The sequence below is a fragment of the Rhinolophus sinicus genome, chromosome 2 (genome assembly GCF_057876585.1).
Source record: "Rhinolophus sinicus isolate RSI-liver-muscle chromosome 2, RSI-T2T, whole genome shotgun sequence".
Classification (NCBI taxonomy): domain Eukaryota; kingdom Metazoa; phylum Chordata; class Mammalia; order Chiroptera; family Rhinolophidae; genus Rhinolophus; species Rhinolophus sinicus.
The window spans coordinates 103,929,678-103,955,558 of NC_142502.1; the positions used below are offsets into that span (position 1 = coordinate 103,929,678).

Sequence of the window (25,881 nt, forward strand, 5' to 3'; positions counted from 1 at the left end):
ATACTATAATCAATAGTTACAGTTTTTGAAGCCCCAGGGCTCTAATTTCACTGGTTGTTGTCTGTTTTATACAGGCTTATTTCTTCACATTTTTAATTTTGTGGGAGTTTGTTACTGCCTGTATCCATCCTCCAGAACGGCTTTGCATCTGTTTTTCCAGGCTCCCCAAGGAGCCCCCTCTCTGCCTCCCTCCTTTCTTCTCTCCGTTCCTCCCTTCCTCTTTTGTTAATTTTTTATTTCAGAAGAATTTTATAGAATTATTGCAAAGATAGTATCTTCTCATCCTCTTAAGGTTGCTTTCTTCTTTTTTAAATACTTGATTCATTTGTTGTGAGCACATCATTAAAAAGAGACCAGGTGACCAACTAGGTTTTGCTCCTGGGTACAAAGCGGAGATCCTAAGGCCCTGGATCAACGCGGTACTGGCTTTGCCTCTTCCTCGCTGAGTGACCCATACCCCTCCTCTCTCACTGTGCTTCCTCACCTGTAAAACAGCAGGTGCTATTTGCCTGACAGGGTTGTGGTGAGAATTAGAGGTGATATATGTACAATGCCCGGCACAAAATAGGTGCTTAAGAAATAATATTCCTTGGCAGTAATAATAGGGTGCCAGACTGACACAGTGTTATCCCTTTGCAGCCCCAGAAGCCAGGTAACAATAGGAAGCGGGTACTGAGTCCAGCTTCACCTTTTGCTGAGTTATGTCTAGTTATGTGGTCTCCTGTGTTCTCACCTCTATAGCGCTGAGAGGTGGACTGGCCATTAACCACTGAGCCTGTCATCTGAGTTTTCTCCCACATGATGGAGGTGGGAAAGAATAGGGAGGTGAGCAAAATAAACCACGTCAACTAGAAGATTCCATCATGAGCAAGGCTGTCCATTTCAGAGATGCCCGTTCTAAGCATCACACCTCTTTTCCTCCTATCACCCTCGGACTGGCACTTTCCTGGCTGAGATGAACCATATGGGAGTTGAGAGTTCAGGGGGCTCTGGCCAGCCGCCAGCCAGAGAAACCAGGGAGGCAAGTGTCAGACTTGACCACCACCGTAGCTGCGAGTCTCGGGGGTCGTTCCCCTCGGGCTATGTGTATACTTGGTGCTTGGTATCTGGTTCGTAGCTCTCCCACGCGCTCCTCTACACGGCAGGAAACGACATTTCCTAGACTCCCTTACAGCTGTTTTTTCAATGGGAGGTACAGGCAACAGATGGGAATCAGGAAGAAGGGAGCAACTGCCCCTCCACCCCCAAACTCGGGCGGCACCCTTGGCAGGGGCAGCTGAGTGTCACCACCATCCAGGCTTCTTGCTCAAGTGGGGAGGTCCCAGGGGCAGCAAGAGTGACGGTGGGGGCTGAGGGGGCCCTGGCAGCCCCAGATACACACACAGCGTGCATGGACTCCGGTTCTAGTCCCCCCAGCAGGTGGCTTTGGCCTCCAGGGCTTCTGCACTGCTGGCGGGTATTTTAGCCATGGCAGCCTCTAGATGATACCATTTTCCATTCAGTCCTGGGGGTGAGTGGCTTCCCCCAGTTACTGATGTCTGGATGACCTCAATATCCCCCCTTTTGTTCCTTCTCCTCTCAGTACGTTTGTAACAATTCCCTGGAGTGAACTCTCCATTGTGAAAATTTACGATGGTTGTTTTCTGGCTAGACAAGCACTCAAATGTGCCCTGAACGTGGAACGTGCCTCCTGCTGCAGCAGAGCCCACTGGCTGCTGACGGCTGGGCTCCCTGCAGCCGCTGTGGAGATGGCAGCCCTGGGAGTAAAGGAGAAAACTGGGGTGTTGGCTAAGGGGAGGAAAGCCCCAGTTGCTGTGGGGGTGGCAACAACCGACAGTGAATGGTACCCCGTCGAGTCCCACGTACCCCTCAAGGCCCACGGAGAGTTGTGTTCTCCAGGAGCCCCTGCAGACCCCCTCGCACCCGCCACCCCTGCTTTGTGCCACGGCCCCATACATCTCCCCCTCACAAATTCTCCCTGCAGGGAAGGGGTGGCATCTTCTCCGTCCTCCCCAACCCTTGCTGACTGGAGTGGTGCGCAGGGCAGGCGAGGGGGAAAGAGGGGGCTCCCACAGGCCACAACAGGCAGCACCCCAAAGCCCACTTGCCCAACTAAGGTTCCCCTCTGTGCACTGGATATGGAGAAGAGGGGAGTCCAACCAGCTCCCAGGAAAATCATGCGAAGAACTCAGTCAGCCTAAATCAACTCTTAAATACTTAATTCCCATTTATTTAAAGTTCCGTCAGTCTGTATACACTATTTATATTAAAAACACAGGAAGCTGGGGCTCCTAGCAAAAATATACATTTCAATTTTGGAGATTGTTCAGACACTGAGAAGAGCTGTATTCTCAGCACCTGGGCTGGGTGGGGGATGGGAGTGGTGGGGGAGGGGGAGGTCAGGCACAGCATCTCTTCACAGTACTGACCCAAAGGGAGTAGCCCTAACCCAAATCCCTGGTCAGCCAAGGGTGGGAGGGGAGAGGGATGAACTTTGCCAGTAGAGTGGTCCTGGGGCATGGAAGGCCACAGCACTGGCAGGGGCAGACACTGGGCTTGTCCTGGCTAGGGCATTTCTTTCCAGAGCTGCTGCGGTCAGACAGAAGGACCCCTGGCCAAGGGGGACCAGACAGGACCCAGGAATCCCAGGCTCTAACTCGGGTCTTCACCTTTCTCAGAAACCCTTGCCAGCCCCTCCCCGCTCCAGCCAGTTTCCTCCCTGGGAGAGCAGCCTGGGGTGCTCTCTGCCCCCCTGCTCAGACACACACTCCACACTGTGCTTCAGCCCCTCCTCTCCCTGGAGGAGGGCACTGCATGCTCCTGGGGCGGGGGAGAGAAGGGGCCGGGGCAGAGTGGGACTGGCCCAGTAAGGTCCGTCAGCAGAGGCTGTGCAGCGAGTTCCAGGTGACCGGCCGGGCAGAACACAAGGGAAGGGGAAGGTGGCAGAGCTACTGGGGCAGACGGATGTCACAATAAACAGATCAGCTTATCCCTGGCACCGCCCCTTGGGAACAGGTGCTGGGTTGACTCAGCAGGACAGCCCTGCTGACCAGGAATCCAGCCCAGTCCTGGGGACAGGCACAGCTCTGCCCCACACCTGCAGGCTCCTCTGGGCACCCATCTGCCCGGGGCAGGGGGAGGGGTGTGGAACCTGCAGATAAAGTGAATTCAGTGCCTGGTGTGTGCTGGAGTGGCAGCTCCAGGGAGTGAGTGGGGCTGGTGGCATGAGCTTCAGTGAGCTCCAGGAGCCAGAGCCAGTGTCTCCTGGCTGCAGAAAGGAACGTTGCTGTGCGTGAGGCAAGGTCCCGGTCCTGGGAGAGGTGAGAGCTGTGGTGCTGACAAAACACGGGCAGGACTCAGGGGCTGCTGCAGACGTGGGGGAGTGTGGGGTGCCGATGGAGGGTGACCCCGAGGCCAGGGGTCATTATTAACTGCACTGCTTGCTGCTTTCTCCACCAACCTTGGCCACCCTTGAGGCTTGCTTCTCTTCAATGGGAGTGTGGGGGCCCCCACCTGGAGGAACCCCCACTCCTTCCAGGCTGTGGGGAGGTCCCCCCAGTGGCCAGCACAGGGGGCCATTAGCAACACTGGCCTGGAAGACCCGTGAAAAGAACAAAAAGGATGTTGGGTGTCAGTGAGGCTGGGGTGTGCTGCCGGAGTGGGGTCGGCTGGGTCAGGGGGTCCCAGCCTCAGCCTCGGGAGGGTGGTGACAGTCTTAGGGGGGCATCCTGGCCTTCACGGCAGGCACCCAGTGACTAGGGGCCACTGCTGCAGCCAGTCAGCCCAGGGCACGCTCGGCTTCCCCAGGAAGCTGGGCCCAGAGAGCTTAGTGTTTCTTTGGATGGCTCAAGTCCCTTGCTGTGAAGACAGAAGCAGAATGAGGTCCCGAGCCCTGCAGGTGACTGGGTGCAGAGGGCAGGCCCCACTCCCTTCTGCTCCGGAGGACGGGGGCAAAAGCAGAGGTCCTGTTCTATGCTGGTGGTGAAATAACACAAACTATCTCACAGAAAGAGGAGGGGACAGACATGGGGATGGGGAGAGAAAAAGAGGGCAAAGGAGGGAGAGGGAAACCTATAGAAAGGAAGAGAAAGAACAAAGAAATTAGGGAAGAGGAACCGAAAAGGAGGGAGACGAAAGAAGGGAGCGGGAGGGAGGGAACACTGAGGCGAGAGGCCATGTGTCCGCCCACAAGTGTGAGCTCCCACTGCTCTGGCGCCAGGCCGAGTTCTCAGGGCGGCGCCTCTGCCAGCGCCACCTGCCCCCTGGTCTGGGCTCCGAGGCCTGCTGGGAGGCGCTGGCGGGCGCATTAGTACATGTCCTTGTAGATCTCCTGGAGCAGCGGGTGCAGCGAGGTCTCCGTCTCCGTCTTCTTGATGCGCTGCATCATCTGGGCGTGCTCGGTGACCAGCTGCCGCAGGTCGGCCATCTTCTGCAGCAGCTTGGGGAAGAGGTACTGGGCGTCGGGGTGGTTGGCCTGCAGGTGGAACTCGAGGGCACGCAGGATGGTGTCCTGGATGGCCTCCACCTGGGACACGTTCATGAGGCCGGGCCGGTCTGTGGGGACACAGGGCAGAGGTGTGGGAGGCAGCGGGCATGCACGGGGCTCCCAAAGGCAGAGGAGCTCCCCACCCCCACCCTGCATGGGGGACTGGGCCCAGGGGACAGCAGGCGTCCTTGCTGTGACAGACCCAAGCCCTGTCCTGTCAATGACTGTCCTCCTGAGCGTTCCCGCCGCCGCGCGCCCCCGGTGTTTCCCGACTAGGCAGTAAAGCACCATGGGTAAGAGACGACCCACTGCCTGCTTTCTCGCCTCGGCTCCACCAGCCTAGGGGTGAGGCCACGGGCAGGTCACTCGGCCTCCCTGGGCTTGTTTCCTGAGCTGCAGACTGGGGATAACAGAAGTGCCTGTCGCACATGGTTGCTGTAAGGATCATGTGATGAGTTATAATCTAGGAAGAGGAACTGGAACGTGCCCGGCAGGAAGCGAGCTCTCCGCCACTGTTAGCACGCTCATTATTAGTGACTGTGTTGGACTTGAAAAATATACGTGAAGCACAGAAAATGTCTCCACCGCCGCCAGAAATAGCCCCCATCAACATGTTGGTGTATGTCCTTTCAGGCTTTTTTCCATCTCCTCTCCACCTATGTTGGTGCCGTGAACGCTGTCTTCCCCACGCCATCTGAGCTCAGGCGTGGAGCTCTGTAGGGAGGGCCCAGCCCTCAGCGGGCTGGCTGTGTGGGGGCGGCCTGCCCACCCTCACTTACCTCCGCAGAGGATGATGGCCGCGATGAACAGAGCCAGGTCACTGTCATCAAGTTCCAGGGCATTGAACTTCACAGCAAACTCAAACTTGGGCTCAATGATGTCACTGAAGGGCTTACGGAGGCTGCGCAGGAACTCACGGGTGACAAAGCCAGTACCGTTGGCCACCAGCAGCCCGTCCTTGTTGACGATGGAGGCCAGCATGGCGAAGATGGCCTCATGCACGCCATACTTGAGAAGCGTCACCTGGTCGTTGAGGAAGAGGTTGCCGAAGCTGGGGATGCTCTTGGCGAACTCAGTGAGCTCACGCACGGTCTCCACCGTGGTGCACTGGCAGCGGTAGAAGACGTGCACGCTGATCTCCTTGTAGGGGGGCAGGCCATTCACCAGCTGCTTCCACACCAGGCCCTTCTCTGCCTGCCACAGTGTCTCGATGTCGTGGATCACAAAGGGCTGAAAACCAGGCCCCGTTAGAGGCCGGGCCTCAGGGCCCCCCGCCCGTGTGCTCCCCATACCCCCTGCCTGTACCACGACGTTAGGGGAGGCCTGGTGCTCCCAGGAGGCAGGCAGGGGGCAGCGAGGCCCAGAGCCAGAGGTGCTGCCGAGCCGAGCAGTGACACTCACCGCCGTGTGGCTGGTCTTGCCAGTGAGGATGCCACGGGCCTTCTTTTTGGTCATGTTGAAGTTTTTCAGGTAGGCACTGTAGATGTGCTTGGAGAAGGCCTTTAGGTCAGCCACCTGTGGGTTGTGCTGACTGCCCTCACTCGCCGTCAGCCCAGCCACCAGCTTCCTCTTCTCGGCCTCTGGCATCCGGCCAAAGCGGATGGCTGCATGGAATGGGGGAGGGTTACCAAGGAGCCCAGGCAGCAGCCAGCACCTGTAACCTCCTCGTCCCTCTACAGGCACAAGGGCCAGAGACGGACACACACATTTTGAGACCAGGGCCTTCAGCCCTAGAGGCAGCAAGTTGGAACACTGGGGAAATCCTCCAGAAAGTAAAGTCCAGGCGGGCAGGGCTTGCCCTGTTCCATGCCCAGCACACAAAGGCCCTCACTCAGGGTGGCTGAGCCGCTCTGGCCCAGACGTGGTGCAGTGCGGGGGCAGGAAGACAGCCTCTGGTGCCAAAGGCCTGAGTCCCAGCTAAGCAGCTGGCCAGGCGTGGGACTTCAGGCAGGCTACTCCACCTTCCTGTCTCATCAGAAAACGGGGCTGATGCAGCTCCCTGGACTGTCACAACAATTAAATGAGTCCTCACATATTGAGCACGCAAAAACTGTGTCGTTAGTAATGGAACAGGACACGAATCTGGCTTCTCTTAGAGAAAAATCGAGCAGTCAGTCCTGAGATCTAGGAAACCCCCTCACCTTGGCCAGATAATGGGGCCCGGCAGATACAGAGTGATGGGCGGGATCCCATCACCTAAAAAAAGCTGCAGACGGCGGGCTCAGGTCCTGCCCCCCTGAAGATATAAGACTGTTAGGGTATCCATGGGTGAAGACATTTAAACAAGAGGCTCTCCCTGTCCTCTGGAGGTCTGACCCACAGGGATTAAGGGGGCAGTGGGCTTTGCAAAGCCTTTCTATGGGGTCTGAAGGCTGTGCACGAGGCTTGGCGCACAGAGCAGGGCAGGCTGTCTCCCAGGCGTGACTGGCCTCCAGGACTCCCGCCCCGTCCTGGCAGCTGACACACGTGCTCACATACTGGCTCCCACCCCCATTCAATAACCAACAAGGACTGAGGGCCTCTCAGGCCTTGGCAGTGGCTTTTCATGCTTGGTCAGGTCATCCAAAACAGGCTGGGGTCCACTCCCACTTTCCTTCTGGGGCAGAGAGGGTGACCCTCAGGTACAGAAAGGTGGTGACTGCTCCCGGCCTGGGATCCAGAGTGGACACTGGTCAGCCTTGTACTGGCTCCAAGACTCAGGGTCCAGACCAGTGAGGTCCACAGCTGACACAGCAGTGCTTACTGTGTGCCAGGCCCTGCTCCAAGGGCACCCCCTTTCCGGGCTCCCTGAAGCCTGGTTCCCAGCTGTGTGGCGCCAGCAGCCCCGGTGCCTGGCCCAGGCCGGCGCTCACCGTTATGCGACATGCCCAGAGCCAGGCATTTCTGGAAGCGGCAGTACTGGCACTTGTTGCGGTTCTTCTTCTGGATCTTGCAGCTCCGCTCACACTTCTCGTATTCCAGCTTCATGCGGATCGTTCGACGGAAGAAGCCCTGAGGGGCAGTGCACAGGTGAGGAAATGCCACAGGAAGGGAGACAGGCTGAGAATCTTGCTGCCCAAGATTCTCAGCTGGCTTGTACCAGGGGCCCAATTATGCAGGAAGATGTGAAACCTCCAGAAATCTGAAGTAATGGTGGGAAGTTTTCTGGGAGAGGGAGAAGGTAACTTTTGAACTAATTAAAATAATATACCATATTTATTTTAAATGCTTCTTTTTGTTTGGTAACATAAAATTGTACTGTGGCTAACTTGATTTATTCATAAATGTATCTGGTCCTGCCTATTTTCTAGATAGTTTAATAAAATATGTGAAAATTTGATGGGTGTGCAGTTAGGAGGGAGAACCCAAAAGCACCACTGGAAACGAAACGTAACGTTTCCTTTTTGCTCAGAGCCCCCTTCAGGCTTTGAGGCGCAGGAACCCCTGACCTCAGGGAGATGGCTCAGCCCAAGCCCCCATCGGGTCCAGCCTGTGTTCTCCAGCCAGGTCCCCAGGGGGCGCAAGCAGCCCAGGGAGCCCAGGTGAGTGGCTGGGTCAACCGCGCAGTTGCCCAGCAGGGCAGGCCTGACAAGGGAACCCCTCCTTTCCAGCAGGACCCAAAGCTGAGGCCTGGAATGGGCCCAAGGGCCTGGCTGCCACCCAGGGAATTCCGCAGTGGGGACTGTCAGGGCCACACCGCCCAGCAGGGAAAGCCTTTCTGGCAGGGTAACTCACCATGTGACCACAGCCCTGCCGGCCAGCCAGCCAGCCACCCCCCTGCCCATACCTTGCACCCCTCGCAAGCATGAACCCCGTAGTGGAAGCCTGATGCCTTGTCCCCACACACACGACACTCCATGTTGAGGCTGCCGCACGAGGTCCCGTCACAGCCCATCTGCAGCTGGTCCAGCAGTGAGGGTGGCGAGGAGCTCCGGGAGAGGTCTGCAGACACACAACACAGGGAGCTTACACTCCGCTGAGCTGGGCGCCAAGGGAGGTGCCCGGAGCCCAGGCAGTGCAGGTGGCAGGAAGAGCCCACGTGTCTCACTCACACAGCCCTTGCCGCAGCCACTTACGGCCTGGCTGGCCATGGGGGTCAACCTTCCTGAGAGTCAGTTTCTTCACCTGGAACATGGGGTTAATGACAGCTTCTGGGAGGGTGGTGACGTTTCCAAAGCACTTCCTCCAGGCCTGACACACAGCAAGTATTCTGGAGATGGCAGCTATTCCTACCTGGAGTAAGTCAGAGCCTTCCTGGGCTGAACTCCCCACTGGGGAGGAGAGGGTATGGGGGGATGGTTGTTTTGGGAGGAGGAGAGCAAGGGAAAGGAAGCAGACGGCATCTTGTAGGCTGTCTTTAGGAAGCGGCCCACGTGGGGTGGTATGAAATGTTTTGTGAAGACTAGAAGTGCAGACGTCTGCAGAGCACCCCGCCACCTGAGAAATCTCATTCTTGCCCGGACCCCAGAGGTCCTGTAAAAGGTCTCTCAAGAAGCTCAAACTAATTCCCATGAGACTCCTTGCTCGAGTTGCAATAGCGTGGGTATCAGTTACATGGACTGGGCAGCACAGTGGATTTCCACAAGTGTTTTTCTGTTCAACGTCGATGTCTGAACCAGGTGTTGAGTGTCAGCAAGGAGAGCAGTTACCATGGCAACAACTTCAGGGCACACATGCTGTCAGATGCAAGGACTGCTGAGTCTCTTAATCTCTCCCTTGACACTCAGAAATGAGCCCTTCCCTTGGAAAGGGGACCCACACTGAGCCCCAGTCTCTTGAGCCCCTGCCCAGTGCGGCGTGACCCACGCGTCGTCTGTCCTGCGTCTGCCTGCTGGCCTGCCAACCTGCTCTTCTCTGCTCTCTTCCCTGATGACCGAGCAATCTCCTCGGGGACCAGGGACCAAGACCCAAACCAGAGAATCGGTGACATAGAGCGGCGGCGCCTTAGGGAGACCCAAGCCATGGCAGTAAGTCCAGAATTCACATTTCCACTCAGCACGAGACCTAGTTTTCCCCACCATGGAGGACCCTCCCAAAGTGCACTGCACTTCTCTCACTCCTTCCTCCCACTCCATTTCCCCCTTGGCTCTCAGGAGTGACCTCACCCAGCCCTCATCCTGGAAATAGGAAGGGCGCCCAGCAGCCTGTCCCCCTCCCCTGGCTGATGAGGGCAAGGGGGACACAAGACCCTGGTCCCTTAAATGGCCCATCCTGTCCCAGAACCTTAGCTCCCAACCTGCAGTCATTCCAAGGGGTGTAGCTGCCCCCTCAGCCCAGAAGGGGAGAGTGGGCTCCTTCCACTTCCCGGGCAAGGTGCTGCGGGGAGACTGCAGCCTGGGAGGGAGGGCGGAGCGGCTTTGGTCTTCTAAGTAGCCGCTGTCACCACCTGCCAGTCTGTTTACTCAGTGCTGGGGGCTCCCCCTACAATGTCAGGGCCACAGGCCAGGGCTCAGTGGCTGTGGGATAAGGGTCCTCAAGCTGCTGGGGTGTGACCGGCTGGAGGGCTGGGGAGCACGCACAGGCCTGGAGGCGCTGGATAGAACAGGCAGCGAACTCCCATTCCCCGCTGCTGGGAGAGGAGGTGACATGTGAACCTCTGGGGACACCTGTGCAGGTGCTGTGGGGGGCATATTCCGGCTCTTCCCCTCGTCTCTGTGTGTCTGTGAGCACTGTACACTTGGTAGCACTCTTGTGCGCGGTGCTGATGCTGAGGCTCACATGTCTGCCTCCAGACTGGACTCAGAGCTCCTCGAGTCACATTCCCTTTGGATCCCCCCACTGCTGAGTCCCGTCCACAGGGCCAGGCACCTCAGAGTGCCCACCTCCTGGCGGTGCTGCCTCACTCTCCCTCATGGCCCTGGAGGCTCGGCAGGTGTCTTGTTATCTGGTTGCTGTTGGCGCTGCCCGTGGCAATGCCACCCTCTCTTCTCATTCAACAGACATTTGATGAGCACTTACCCTCAACTTGCTGAGGCAAGAAAAAGGTAAGAAAACCAGAACACAATGCAGCGAGTGGCAGCGCTAGTCAAGAGGCAGGCAGAGCGGGAGGGACTGCGAAGGCGCCGTCAGCGGGTGTGAGGTGGTCAGGGAAGGTGACTGCTCCCCTCCCTGGGCTCGAGGCTGAGCTCTGGATGACCTCCCGGCCAGCCCCCGGGTGCTCAGAAACAGCAGGCTTAGGGGTAAGAACACGTCTCAGGAGCCATGCAGTCTAAGTTCAAATCGGTGTCCTGGGCTCAAAGCCCACCTCTGCCCTCTGGGCCTGTTTCCACCTCTGTAAATGGGAGATGACAACAGTATCTATCTCAGAGTCTCACGGTGAGGCCGACGGGAGTTGATACAGAGAAAGCTCTGGGAACTTGCAAGTGCTGTGTAAATACCAGCCTCAGTTAGGGTGACCTCACGAGAAAGTCGTCATCCTACAGTTTCCAAGCTGTGTGCCCCACAGGCAGGGACCATGCCTCTCTCTTCCTTCTTCTGGTTTTTTGTCCCTCTACCCCCACAGCTTCATAGAAACCCAAGGTGGGTGGGTGGGGGGTGTCTCTGCTTAGGAGGCCAGGAAAGCGAGCACCTGGAACAAGACTTAGCTTCCTCTCGTGTCGCCTGGACTCGGGGAGTCAGAACCACTGGCAACGGGAAGAAGCCAGGATGCCCAAGCCCGCCAGAGCTGTGGATTGTGAGGACACCCTGGGCAGGAGTCCCAGACGGGTCCCCGTCAGCAAGGGCTACAAACTGGATTGGGGAGAAACAGGCCCAGGACACTGAGGGGCCCTGGGAGAGGGCCTGTCCCGGTTGGCGAAGAGGCACAGGCTTCTGAGCTGGAGAGCAACCAGGGAGGCCTGGCAGTTTCAGGGGAATAGGACAAGGGCACACCCTGCTTTTGAGGGGAATAAGAGAACACAACTGATACACAAGACAGAGAAAGGCCAGGAAGATAAGGGGCTGGGATGGGCAGAGTGCATGCATCCTACAGGGATTGCTTTTGTTGTGGGGTGCATTTATATCGGGGACACTGAAGTGGTGGTAATTTGGGGTGGGTTTTCCAAAGAGAAAGGTTCTGTTTCTTCCTGGTTGACCACCTGGCTTAAGAGTTTATCCTCAAATCACCGCCATATCCTACTTGAAAGTAATGATTACCCCGTTCTAGGTACCAGGTTCTGAAGTTCGGTCCCAGCACTGCCCCATGGCCCAGTGGGAGACTGGGGTTCCGAGAGGCTCTCCCCCACACCAGGAGTCCCGCCTTGGTGCCCCTCAGGCGCGCCGGGTAGAAGAGACCCTGGGCTTGCCATGGGAAGGCCGTCTGCCTGCCCAGCCCAGCCGCTCTCCCTGGCCAAGGCCAGCCCCGCCTCTGCCCTCAGGAAATGCACTTGCTCACCCGATGGCCATGTCTGGGCCCTATGCCCTGCCTCTGAACTTCCACTCTAGCCGCACTCTGCCTGACCTCCCAAGTTATCTCCTACCTTTACCACCCCCTGGAGGGAAAGGGATGGAACCAGTGTTTATCAGGCCCCCACTAAACGCCAAGTATGTTAGTATCTTTACGCCTGTTAGTATCATTTCGTAACTGCCATTTAAAGAGAGGAAACTGAGGCTCGGTGAGGTTAAGGGATCTGCCCAAGGTCCCCTGCCTTATCTGTAGTGGAGCTGGAACTTGAACCTACACTTCACTTCCCTGCAAAGGCTGTGTGTTTGCACCAATCACACCTCTTTCTCTGAGCATGCCTGCTGGACACTTTACATCATTAATCTTATGAACCTCAAAAGAAGCCTTCTAGCAGGACTTCTTACCCCCACGTTAGGCTCAGAAGGTTAAGAAACATGCTGACAGTGGCTCTGATGGTTAATTTTATGTGCCAACTTAGCCAGGCCATGGTACCCATAGTACCCAGTTTGTGGTCCAACATCAGTCCAGACGTTGCTGTGAAGTTATTTTTTAGGTATCATTAACATTTAAATCATCACTCTCCATAATGTGAGCAGGCCTCCCGAAGGAAGAAGGAATTCTGTCTCCACATTGCATTTGGACTTGAGCTACAATGTCAATTTCCCTCCGTCTCCAGCGTGCTGGCCTGGCCTGCAGTTTCGACTTGCTGTCCCTCACAAATGCCTGAGCCAATTCCTTAAAACAAACCTCCCTCCCTCCCTCCTACACACACACACACACACACACACACACACACAGACACACAGACACACACACACACACACACCCACCCACCCACCCACCCCGGTTCTGTTTCTCTAGAGAATCCTGACTAGATCAACGGCAGAGTGAGATTTATAACCTGGAACCATCCACCCCGGGGCTGAGCTCTTACTCACTGCCCTCTACAACTGCCCATATGTATAAACAGGTGTTCGTTACTACTGATCAATACTCTGTGATTGTGATAAACAAGGAGACACGTCACCGCCGAGGATGACACTGGGTCACCAGTCAAATGTTTGGACTCCGTATAAACAGTAGGCCCATCACCCAGCGCGAAGTATCAGTTGCACCATCTTTGATTACAAGTTCAGCAAACACACGATAGCCCTTATTCAGGCCGTCCCTGCGGTGGCGAGCGCTCCGGCATATCTAGTCTCCATCGCTAGAGCTATGCTGTCAGCATAGCTGGGAGGCGGCCAGCAGAGGCCAGCCCGGTTTATGTTGCTGGCAGAGCCCCACAGGCAGACAGCTTCTGAAGTCAGGGCCAATTCTGCAGGGCTCGGGGGCTGGGTTACCAAGCAGCCTCCTTCCTCCTGTTGTCCCTTCTGCCTGGACTGTGGGCTCCGCAGGGCAGGCAACAGCCTTGTCCTCTGCTGAACGGCTGTCTGGACAGCCACCAAGCATCTGCTGAGTGAGAGGAGGCGCCAAGGCCAAGAGGAAGGACACTCCACCTTCCTCAGCCCCACAGTAAGACCGCCGACCACTTTCTCAGTGTGACAGGATGTTCCTCACTGAAGCAGGACGGGAAGAGGGCAGCAGTGGGTGTGAGCACCGCTTGCAGCTACCCCTGCTCCGCCCCAGCTGGGGGCCCTGGGCATGTGCTGAGTGCTGCCGATGGGGGCTGTCCTGCCTGCCTCCCTGTGGGTGAGAGGAGGGGCTTGGGAGGTATTGAGCTTGGTACAGAGAGGCACGGTCAGGACGGTCAGAGGGGAAGCAAGCCGCAGCCTTCCTGCTGTTTCAGGCTCGCGCCCATCCTCATGGATCCCTGAGGGGACTCTGGAGGTCAAAGTCATAGGCTCCTGGGACAGGGCAGGGAACCAGCAGGTGTGAGATCTGTGGTGTGTCAGCACCATTTATTCCTTACCTGGCTGGCCCCTGAGGTGGACAGGATGCAGCCTTTCCAGGTGAAGAGGGTGTGGCACCAGTGAGGGCACAGCTCCCAGTGGCTGGCCTGGGACTCCTGCCCTGGTTTACGTGACCCCAACACAAACAGGATGATGCTCTGTCTCCAGGGCCCCCCCACCTGTGGCCTTTATTTTTAACCTTTTAAAGAAAAGCAACATAATTGCTTTTTACAGTATGAGAGTACTTCGGGCTTGTTGGGAAATACATACGGGCATGTAGCACCTTATGACAAGTCCTCTCCACCCGTGGTCCTACCCCTCTGAGCTAGCCCCGTTAGTCCTTTGTGTATATTCTTCTAGTACCTTCTATGATACATGAGGATTTTTAAACAATGAGATTCCCAATGTGTCAGGAACTTACTTCCCTGCCAGGATATACAGACCTACCGTATCCATTTTGATGCCTAGAGCATTCTACGCTGTGGCTCTACCACATTGTACACAACCAGTTCCCACAGATGGGCGCCTTCCAATGTTTTGCTTTTATGAACAGTGCTACCGCAAACAAGTGTAGAAATCTCCGCGCATGGGGTCCATGCCTAGGAGGAGAGCTGCAGGGACAAAGCATGCCCCCTAACCGCGCTGGCCATGCTGCCTTTCCACCCTCGGGGGCGGGGCAGCTACGTCCTCAACCTCAGGCCAGCAGGTCGTCGCGGCCAATCCCATAGCTTACACAGCACCGCATCTGAAGACACCTTCTTTGATTGGTGAGTAGACTTAAAAGTGTTTCGTGTTTTAGCCATTTGGATTTGTCCTACGGTAAACTGCGTGTTTATAGAAAGTCTTCCTGTGTATGATTGAAATACTGAACAAGAAAGCCTTTCTACCTCCACTTGATGAATTTATTGATAAACAGACTCTATTAAACACACCGAACATGGCACAGTGTATGGGCAAGGGTGGATGGGCAAATTCTTCCCCAGACATCTCCCCGCACACCCTAAATCCCACCGATAACACTCCCTGAGATGCCATCACATGCCGCCTCGCCCTGCCTGTGTACCAGGCACACACTGGTCTGTGTGTGAACAGCAGGCTCACTCGGGAATGTGGTCCTCACAAGGGCACGTAGGAAACCCCAGGAAGACATTAGTCTGCAGGCAACGTCTATGTGCCTGGGCCCTGGTGTGGGGACCAGGTGGGCCAGGGCAGCAGTGAGGCCACCAAACCCGTGGCCCTCCATTTCCTTTACTCTCTCTCGGTGTGCACAGTGACATCCCTTGTTCATTCTTAGCCCCCAGCGTCTTCCCTCTGCTTCCTAACCCTCCTCACTTGTCTCAAGTTCAGAATAGTACGTGTCATTAGCGCTGAGGGACTGACCACTCCTAGTTAGCCATTCCTCTCTTCTAAAAAAGGCTGGGTCTCCAAAGCCTTCCCAGCCACGAGCCAACCACCAGGGGCATGGGCCCTGAAATCACACCAAGCCTGCTTTGGTCACTCCTGGGTGTCTGGGTGGGATAAGATGGCCTACCCCTCACCCTACCCTACCATGTGCCCTGAAGAGGAAGAAACTCTGCAAAATCCTGGGACTTGCTTTGCAGGTTCAAAGCCGTGTGGCTCGAGGATTCGGGCCTGTTTTAGGTGCAGGCCCAGGCAGGAGCCTGTCCTGCGTCAACAGCCCCCGCCCTGCGTTAACTCTGACACCATCCACCTCCCCCCATGCAGAAACAAGGGTCCAGAGCCCATGTTTGTGGAGCGGGCCTGCTCCTCTGCCCTGAATCACCCCTGTGACCAGGATCTCCTCGGGCTGAAACCAGCAGCCAGATCAGGATATGCCCTCCTGGCAGTACATTCTCTCCTGATGCAGAGTTTCCCTTGAGGGAAGGGAACAAAGGTCAGTGGGATGTGATGGCACTCAGGTGATGGCACTCAGGGAGGGAGCAGGGGAAGGGCGGCGTCAGCAGCAGGGAGAGAGACGCAGGGGCTGAGAAAAGTGCATTCTGGGTGCCCTTGAAGGTGGACGTAAATCATGATGATGATGAAGACAGTGACAGAAGAGCACAGGGCGCCAGAGAAAAACGTCTACATGGCTGCTGACAGTGGATAAATAAAGGGGAACCAACGAGTGAGACAAGAAGGTAAAAAACTGTCTGGCTGCACAGAAGGAATATTAATTACAGTCATACCAACTGCTTAGCACTTTAGGCCCAATGACAGTGCAGCTCGATGGTGTGTATGATTAGCAGCTGGTCAATCGAGTAGTGTGTTTTGACTGATGGAACAATCACAGTACAGTGGACCTCTCTCGTGTGCTGTTAAAGCAGATTGGTCCTAGATCCCTCGTGGTAGCAGGGGTGGATTGATGATGATGACATGCACAGCAAATGCTAACTCGGGTACTTCTCACAAAAGCCCATGTCTATGTCCCCACAATCCCTGTCTGTCTTACAGGAAGAAGTGGTACAACTTGCCCAGGTCCCTGCTGCGGACAAGCAGCAGAGCGGGGGTGTGAACCTCGGCTGTCTGGCTCGTCCTCAGTCACTCTGCACTCCCGTGACGCTGTTCGCAGAGGCCCAGGTTCCCGTCACCTGGCTGCGTCCCCTCTGCCCCCTCCTCACCTGTATAGCTGCTGGAAGGAAGCGGGTCCTCTGGTCCTCCGTTGAGCTCTGGGGCTCCTTGTGTCTCTGCCACTTCCTCTTTCTCCTCCTCTTCCCGGACCTCAGGGGCTTCCTCCGGTGGCTGCTCCATGGCTGAGTTCCCCTCGGCGCCACACCTGCAGGCCCGGTCATAGCTCTGGCATCATCTGGGTCTGAACGCAGATGGACCTCTACAGGGCAGTTCCTGTCAGCCTGGGCGAAGGGGACGACAGGAAGAGGTCGGGGGAGGCAGTGAAGAGGACGAGAGGGTGATGGGAGTGGCCATGCCTGAGGGCTACCATTTGGGGGCTAAGTCGGGGGACCCCCTGCTCCTTCAGAGCATGAGCGCCTCTTCCCCCGGCCTCCACTCCCTGCATCACAAGTCACTTCCCCTCCTGCCCTTTGCCCACTAGGCTCCTGTGGCAAGTTTGTGGGGTTCAGCATAGTCTCCATTAACCGGAGAGGGTGACGTACCACTGTACCACCTTTCCCTGCCTCTGCTGCATCCTGTGTTTTGAGATCCTGTCTACAGGAGACACACGAGAGTGACCTGAGGGGCTTTCTCACGCGCCCCAGTCATCCGGGAGATCCTCATATGCGCCACGCTTCTAACCCCATCTTGTCCCACCAGCACTCAGGCCCAAGAATCGCTGCTCTCCTAAGTCAATTTCCTGAAGGGAGTGGGTCATAGCCTTCCTGTGTTTGGATGTGGATAGAAGACACCAGCCCCTGTTAGCGAGGCTCCCAGTTGACAGATCTGCAACTAGACTCTCAGTGGCAGAGCCATCAGACAAGGGGAGATGCACTCTGTCCTGTAAGCTTCCCAAAGCTGTGTTACTAGGTGGGGACCGCCACGTGTACGTCCCCCAGGAGGAGACAGTTGCAACCCTCAGCAACTAAGATCCTGTCCACAAATGCCACAGTCAGAGGTGGTAAGATCACGAGGTGCTGTGGGACAGCCTTCCTGGCAGGGAACAGTAGGGAGATGGCATGGAACGCCTCGTGGGGACACAGCATGAGAAGAGACTCAGGCAGCACAGTGGGGAATGCTGAGGAGTCCACTGGCTGGGGAGTGGGGTGCTGAAGGAGAGGGGGTTTGGACAGATGGCCAGGAAGGTGGGTTGTATCCAGGCACGTGAGCTTCAACTGCCCGGGCACTGGGCATGAGCCTGACTTCTGCCCCATGCCAGTGCAGGCCTGGAAGGAGGAGCAGAAAATACCTGCTTTAGGGAGATTCTAGCATCTGTGGGACCCCTTATGTTGGAAGCCCCACTCCAGAACCCCCCACCTTCCCCCCAGCCCGCCCTTCCTCTGTAATCCCCAACTTACTGACCCACACGCCCATCTGCCCACTAACCAGAGCCAGAAGGCAGGGGTCATCGGAGTCTTCCCTCACCTTGCTCTAGGCTTGCACACTTGGCTATACTAGAATCACTGGGGAATTTTCAAAACTACAGATGTCTGGGCCCATGCCCAGAGATTCTCATTGGATTGGTTTGGGAAGCAGTTTGCACATCAGGATTTTTATTTTTAATTCCCCTGGTGGTTGTAATCATTCCTTTCCATCAGGCCCTCATCTGCCCATTTGGACAGACACCATAACCTCTTGGTCTGCAGAAGGTAGTTTGGCATTCAGCCCTGGAGTCTAAGAGCTGGGAGGTTGGGAATCTGCAGGTTTGGGGGCGTCCTTGTTGATGTGACAGCCACAGGAAGGATTCAGGTCACTAAAGAAGAGAGCGGCAAATCGAGAAAGGACAGAGGAAGGCACCAGAGCAGACAGCAGGCAGTGGCCAGTGGCAGAGAGACTTGGGACAGCCTGGCATCTCAGCGCCCAGGGAAGGTCTGCCTTTCAGGGGGAAGGGGTCAAGCCGCACACTTGCTGCAGAGTTTTCAGGGGGATAAACTGATACCACTGGATTCAGTGACTATGAGGTCATCAGTGACCTTGCGAAACAAGTTTCAGCCAAATGGTTGGGATGGAAACCTGGGTTCTGAAGAATTAATTAGTGGTAGAGAAGAAGTTGGGACAGTGAGTGGGACAATTTTTTGGTGAATATGTCAGGGAAAGAAATGTATTAAGAGGATGCTAGACTGAGAAAGTAGTAAAGGCAGGAAGAGGTTTTTTGAAATAGAGGAAACTCAAATAGACTGTGGCTAGAGGAGACGTCTGAAGAGAACGACCTTCATGGGAAGACAAGGGGGGAGCCAGGGCAGGGGGATAATTTGAGGGTGCAGGATGAGGAAAATACAAAGTATCACATCGTGTGTGTGTGTGTGTGTGTGTGTGTGCGCGCGTGTGTATGTGTGTGTGTGTGTGTGTTTAAAGTTCATATGGAATGGCCTCACTCTTCATACTTAATTAAGTAGGAGGGACGGCTGTCTACTAAGAGTGAAAGACGAAACTTGAAAAAAAGCAAAGAATCTGGGTGGAGGCACTTTGGCAGACACGATAGGGAATGAGCTGGAAAGGAATAAAAAGAATTATAGGAAAGCTACAATAATTAAAACAGTGTGGGGTACTGGCACATGAATAGACAATGAAAGAGAATACAAAAGTCCACAAGTAGATGCAAACACACATAGAACTTGAATACGTTATAAAGACAGCACTTCAAATCAAAGGGAAAAGGTAGATCCTTCAATAAAAGAGAGGAGTAGCCATCTGGAGAAATTAAGCTGGATCCCTACTTTACATCTTATACCAAGCAAGGTCCCCTCAAATCAAACATTTTAAAGTTAAAACAAACAAACGAAAAATACATGAACTATTCAAATAGTCCTGAGGTGGGGGAGAAACTAAGAATAACACTAAACCCATAAAACTTCATGGGTTAAAACATTATGGGTGGGGTGCACAGGTGGCTCAGTTGGTTAGAGCATGAGCTCTGGGCAATAGGCTGCCGGTTCGATTCCCACACGGGCCAGCGAGCTGCGCCCTCCGCAACTAGAATGAGGTCAATGAGCTGCCGCTGAGCTCCCGCGTGGCCAGATGGCTCAGTTGGTTGGAGCGCGGGCTCCCAACCACAAGGTAGCTGGTTCGCCTCCTCGACTCCCGCAAGGGATGGTGGGCTGCGCCCCCTGCAACTAACAATGGCAACTGGAACAGGAGCTGAGCTGTGCCCTCCACAACTAAGATTCAAAGGACAACTTGACTTTTCTGGAAGTACACATTGTTCCCCAATAAAATCCTGTTCCCCTTCCCCAATAAAATCTTAAAAAAAAAAGATTATGGGTAAAGATTAATAAATTTGATTATAAGAAACATAAACTGGGGTGGCCAGTTAGCTCAATTAGCATGGCGCTAATAACACCAAGGTTGCCGGTTCGATCCCCACATGGGCTGCTGTGAGCTGCGCCCTCCTTAAAAAAAAATTAAAAAAAAAATAACTAAATAAAAATAAATAAAATTGAAAGAAAGAAAAAGAAATGTTAACTTTCTACATGTTAAAAAAAATGAGAAAATAAACAGATAATTGGGAAAAAATATTTGCAATTCTCATCAAACAAAGAGCTAATTTCCTTAAAATAGTTCATACAAATTAGTAAGTAAAAGACCAGCAATCCAATAATAAAATGGGCTGAGGATATGAAAAACATAATCAAGAAAGGTACACATTTGGCTCTTGAACATATGAAAAGATGCTCAACACTTTCATAAAAAGAGAAATGCAAATTAAAACAACACTTGAAATACCCTTTTTATTAGCAGGTGAAAACAAATGCTAACGCGTTGCTAATTGTGCGGGGGGGTAACAATCTCACACGTCCCTGGTGGAAATATCAGTTGGAACAACCTCTAAACAGGCTAATTTGGCTACTACATCTATCTAAATGACAGGTGCAGTCTTCCTGACCCAGAAACACCACTTCTAAGTTGTAGCCTAAGCTGTATTTCCACTAAGCAAAATGGCATAACGTACTTGTACAAGGTTATTCATTACAGTATTATTTGACTAGTAAGAGGTGGGGAATAAGCTAAATGCCCATCAACAGGGGACTTACTAAATAAATTATGATATGGAAACATGGAATACTAAGCAGCCACAAAGAACAATGATGATACTTATGAACTGGTAATGGAAGTCAACTATACATGGCAAAATTTCAAAGGTAACCACTAAGACTCCATGAATAGAATGTATAATTTCCAAATTACTACTGTAGGATGGAAAAGTCAGGAGAAGTCATGCAGAACTCCAGCTTTCTGACTGAGAAAAGTCTCACAGATGGGAGACTACGGAGACATTAACAACTAAATGCAGCGTAGGATGGAACAGAAAGAGAACAGCAGTGGAAACACAGGGAAATTCCAAATACATTCTTCTTAGTTGAGCTGCTAATGGGATCGTACCAGCGTTCATTCCTTGATTTCATGAGTCTGTGATGTTTACGTAAGACGCTAACGGTAGGGGAAGCTGGGTGGCGTCAGAGGGAGCCCGGTCACCGTGGCCTGCACAGCTGCTGAACCAGCCCTGCAATGCCGGCCTCCAGACTACTCGTCAGGTGAAAAGAATTAAACGCCTGTTTACAAGGCACTGTTTGACAGATTTCAGCTGCATGCAGCTGAACACAGTCTCAACTGAAACAGCAAGATATAAGGACACTTGGCTACAGAGGACAGTGGGACAGCTGGTAGGGAGGGGGTGGGTGACAGCACTGGAAAAGGACCTGGGCCATCACCAAAGGCAGTTTGTGACTGTTTGGTACGTATTAAACTCTAAAAAAATTAGCTAATGTCCAAATAACAAGGACCAGAGACACTGATGCTTCATGCTCCACAGGACTGAAACGTTTGGAGGTGGAGGAGGCAGGGGCAGGTGAGGGGAGAGAGACCCTCGCCAGGCCTGTGGCTGAGGGGCTGCAGGAGGTTTCTGAGGGGCAGCATCAAGGAGAGCAGCATGGTGACAAAACGGTCAGGCAACGTGACTTCTAAGAGCCATGAGCACAGTGGTGGCACGCACCACAGGGGTGAGTGGGATGAGACTGATTAGCACAAACTGCTTTTGGATCCATGTAGCTTGGGTGTCAGTGGACACAGGGAAATGCACACCAGGCTGTGGTGATGAGAGCCAGGGAGACGGGGACATGAAGAGTTAGGGGTTCCCCCTTAGCGGGTGGAAATAGAGGAGACACAGTTACAAAGTTGCCTTGTATAGATACTTGACAAAATCTTTTCTCACAGTCCCTCATAACCCTCTCAGTGACCGTGGGGAGATGAGGCAGCGTTCGCTGTCAGGACTGATTCCTGGGGGGTGGGGGTGGGGGCGAGACTGACTGAGCCCCACTCCGCATCAGGCACCAACATCAGGCTCCGCTCAATCCTCACAAGCCTCCGCGCGGCAGGCCGTGCCCGTGCGAGCACCCTCGGGCAGATGAGGAAGGTGCCAGAAAGCCCGGCCAGCGGAGCCTCCCAGGGCGTCTCTCTAACACGCCGGAGGAGGAAGCAGGAGACCATGGGTTCAGGCAGAGGGGAGCCCGAGCCAGGCCTGGCCTCGATGAGCCCTGACACCCCTGAGCCTCAGATTCCTCTTCCACATGCCAGCTGGTCGATTATTTCACCACGACCAGGGTTACTGTTCTCAGTTTCTAGGGGTGCACATGGTGGCCTCTTGGGGTCAGATGTGGTTCTGGGCTCTGGTATGAGTTTTGGATGTGGGGCCAGGGCCCCTGGATTCCAGGTGGGGGTTTCTCCCCAGCCTGCAGGTGTCTCTTCTGGCTGTGACCTCTTAAGGACACCAGCTGAAGGGGGAGGGGAGCGACAGCCTGGTTGTTCTAAAACCCACACACATCCCTTGGGCCATTCTATGTTTAGATGTAACCACTGTACTGTGCCAGAAGCCACCCCGTTTCACACAGCCCTGACTGTTCCATCTACAGCTGAGGTCTGCCATCTACCCAGCGCCAAGGCTGCCCCACCCCGACCACTGTTCTCAGCTTGTCCAGCCAGGAGCTATTCTGACCCCTCCCCACCCTCCCCCCACCTCACTGGGCCCAGGTTCACAGGCTCAGTTTTCACAGGTAGCTGCCACCCCACCCACCACTATCCCTGCAATGAACCCTGTTCTCCTTTTTTTAGGTCTGGCACTAAAAAAATACACCCTCTGGAACTAGGTTTAACTTTTACGTGGCTGTGAATGGCCAAGAAATCCTGGTTTCACTACTGTCCCTACGCCCAGAAACGCTCTGACCGTGTCACATCTGCACCCCACTGAAGAGGCTGGTGCTGTCCTCAGACAGGGCAGGGGCCCTGCAGCCAGAATGAGGGAAGCCTGTTCTGCTGTTCTCGGACAGAAAGGGGCGTCTCTAGCAAAAGAATTTCTTACAAAACAAATGCCTGGACTGCTCCGATTCTGCTGTGCAACATACAGGCACACACACACCTGCAGAGCACACGCGGCCCCAGCAGGCCAATTCTAATACCCACTCCCTCGCCCAAGAAGACATTCAGGCCCTTTTGGAGCTAAGGTGGGGGGAGGGGCACAACTCCATTCACTTCCCATCGGGCAGGTAAATTTCATGGGCAGGGCGAGTGAGTTTTTTTGTTTGTTTGTTTTCAGTTAAAGTTTATTGGGGTGACAATTGTTAGTAAAGTTACATAGATTTCAGGTGTACAATTCTGTACTATTAGGTTGGTGCAAAAGTAATTGCAGGTTTTGCAATTATTTTTAACCTTTTAAATTGCAATTACTTTTACACCAACCTAATACATCATCTATGTATCACATTGCGTGTTCACCACCCAGAGTCAGTTCTCTTTCCATCACCGTATATTTGAAGAGTTTAAGTCATACGACCCAGGGCTCTGCAGAGGCCTGATCTGGGGCCGGAGCAACCAGGCCCCCCGGTCTAATCATCCTCAGAAAACGGAGGTCTCTGAGGCCCACCCACAGGCTTCATGCTCAGCGGGGTCAGTCTCTGTGCTGGGGCCCAGGCCTTGGGGTGCAGCCTGAGAGGACTCTCCCTGGGCCAGAGCCCAAGCTGGGTCACAGCTCCAGGGCTTCCACCACCTCCATCATGACATTCCCACTCTCCAAAGGTGATCACACACCAGCCGCTATGTATACCGACACATCTCACCCTCACAACAACCCTAAGGGTCAGGTGCCATTCTCATCCCCATTTAACCAATGAGCAAACCGTGGCACAGAGCGGGAAGTAACTGGCTCCAGGTTACACATGCACTGAAGGAGCAGGACTGGAGTGCAAGCAGGCTGGCTCGAGCCCTCATCACCCCGCTGTCTGATTCCTTCCCCGGCTGTGCTGGGGTGGCCGGGACCAGGAGCTGCTACGTCCCCGCCCAGCCGGGGCCCAGAGGTCTGGGAGCTGCCCTCCGCCTCAGTCTGGAGCCACCACCCCTAAATCCTGACTAGCTGCCAGTTCCTAACTGTTTCTGGCCAAAGCCCTTCTAGATACTCCCTGCCAGAAGACAACTGTTACGCACTAAGGACAGCCATGGGCTGGGGTCCCTGGCGCCTTCTCCAGCCCCACCCCACTGGACGCATGTTTCAGCATCACTCCCTGGACACGGAGGCTCACACTGCCTCGGCCTGGAATGCTGCCCCCTCTCCTCGCGAAGGCCAACTCTCCCTCAAGAGCCAGCCGCACCTCCTTCAGGAAGCTCTCCTGGACCAGCCCCATTCTGTCCTTCCTGCCGCAGCCCTGCCCCAGGCCCTCCAGACCTGTGATGACTGCCAGTCTGTTCACCGGTTAACTCGTCTGGCCTCACCGCGTTATGTCTCCCAGACAATGCCCTCGATCGTGCTGAGGTAGGTCCCCAGCACCTGGCATTTAGTGGGTGCTCAACATACACTTATTGAATGAGAAAACAGACTGAAAACATTAACCGCTGTCACACCGCTATCAGGCACAGCGTTTGCCTCTGTGTCAATCTCATCTATTACTACCCTTGAGATACAATAGTCCATAGAAGTTATTCCATCGACTTCTGTGTCAGGCCTGGGTTCAACCCCTGCCTCTGCCCCTCCCCCTCAGACTTTCTTAGCCCTGAAATTAAGATCCTACCATTTAACCTGAGTGGCTGCTTAATGGAGCCCGTGGTATACAAGATGTGTCCAGCAAAGAGGGGCTATCGCTGTGCTATTATCGTCACTGTGGGATCACCTTAGGGGATTATACGCAGAAAGTGCGATTCCAGGTCTAGAAATGTGCTGCCTACTGAAACGCCAGGTACCTAAACAAACAGCATTTCCCAACTCCTAGCCTTCCAATTAACTGAGGGAACAGAGAAGTGACAGGGCGCTCCCTACTCCAGCTCCCGTTCTCTGTTCAGAGATAGGCCGAGACACCCTCCCCCACTTCTGCTTTTCTCCCCTGCTCACAGCTCACCCAGTTGCTGCCATTTCCTCCTTTTCACCCACCGCAGCGGGTGAGGGTCAGCAGACTCCAGATAAAGGGCAGAGGTTGCCCCACATCTCTGGCAAGTGCTTTCAGGATCCACAACGAGGGAGGCCATGGGAGAACGGATCTGGTTGATTCTCTCCCAAGCTCTCCAATCAATCATTAACCTGCGTACACTGACCCAGTGCCCTGCTTTTCCAGACCAGCAACTCCAGGGTGCTCTCTGCTCCCCATTTGCCAGTCCAGGTCACCCCACCCCCCTCAGGACACAAGAGGGGCCTGTGTGGCCTTCTTGCTGGAATGAATTCACCCCAGGAGGTCACCTGAAGCCACCCCCAGGAGTAGCCTAGGGGCTGGTTTTGTTCAGAGAGAGCTGGAACCAGAGAAAAGACATCCAGGAAGCCACGCCTGCCCTCACATCCTACCTGCTTCCAGTTCCACCAAGCGTCAGCCGCTAAGCCCCGTGGAGTAGAGCGAAGCTAACATAAAAGGAAAAGCTGGCCTCCAGAAGCTACTGAGAATGTGCCTGGAGAAGAGGTCTGGGTGGGAAAGGGCTCTCACCGGGATCAGCAGGGGGTCCTGAGTGTGCCCCCTGCCTGCAGCAAGGGAGGGGGATGACACCAGCCAGCGACTGTCCTGGTCCCAGCTGCCCTGGCTGTGGCCACTAAAGACTGAGGAGATACTAAAAATCCAGTTTTCATCAGCAACAGAATCTCAACAGTGTTAAAACATGTGCATAATGCATCAGACCCTAAGTGGAAAGACAAGGCCCAAAATGTTAATGGTTCTTTATTTTTGAGGGGTGGAGTTACAGGTGATTCTTATTTTCTTAAGTGCATTTTTCTGTGTTCTCCAAATTCTTTATAAGGAGCACGAGAGACTTTCATTATTGGGGGAAACGTTTCACACACTCTGAACAAAGGAAACAGAATAATGTGCTGAGAGATACTGAGGGGGTAGAAGAAAGGCCTGCCCAGGTTCCAGAAGAGACCTAGATCCCTCCTTCTGGAAGCTTCGGGGAACTGAGGCACCCTCACTGCTCAGAGGAGGATTCTGAGGAAGGGTAGTTGTGCCAGGAGTCAGAGCACCGCACCACAGGACCCTTCTGGAAGCCTTCTCAGCCCAAGACCTCAGGTGCTACGGTAGCTGATG

General features: G+C 54.5%; 1 protein-coding gene across 1 annotated transcript in view; it reads right to left on the reverse strand.

Annotated features, from left to right (window-relative positions):
- Window positions 1-2,204: 2,204 nt before the first annotated feature.
- PPARD (peroxisome proliferator activated receptor delta) overlaps window positions 2,205-25,881 on the reverse strand; it is a 75,324-nt gene continuing 51,647 nt past the window's right edge. The window contains exons 3-8 of the mRNA XM_019738811.3: window positions 16,354-16,584; window positions 8,253-8,407; window positions 7,339-7,477; window positions 5,888-6,090; window positions 5,266-5,716; window positions 2,205-4,554 (exon numbers count right to left, since the gene is read on the reverse strand). Of these exons, the coding sequence (XP_019594370.1) occupies window positions 4,307-4,554; window positions 5,266-5,716; window positions 5,888-6,090; window positions 7,339-7,477; window positions 8,253-8,407; window positions 16,354-16,483 (1,326 nt within the window). The 5' untranslated portion in view covers window positions 16,484-16,584 and the 3' untranslated portion in view covers window positions 2,205-4,306. The remainder of the gene's footprint in view (window positions 4,555-5,265; window positions 5,717-5,887; window positions 6,091-7,338; window positions 7,478-8,252; window positions 8,408-16,353; window positions 16,585-25,881) is intronic.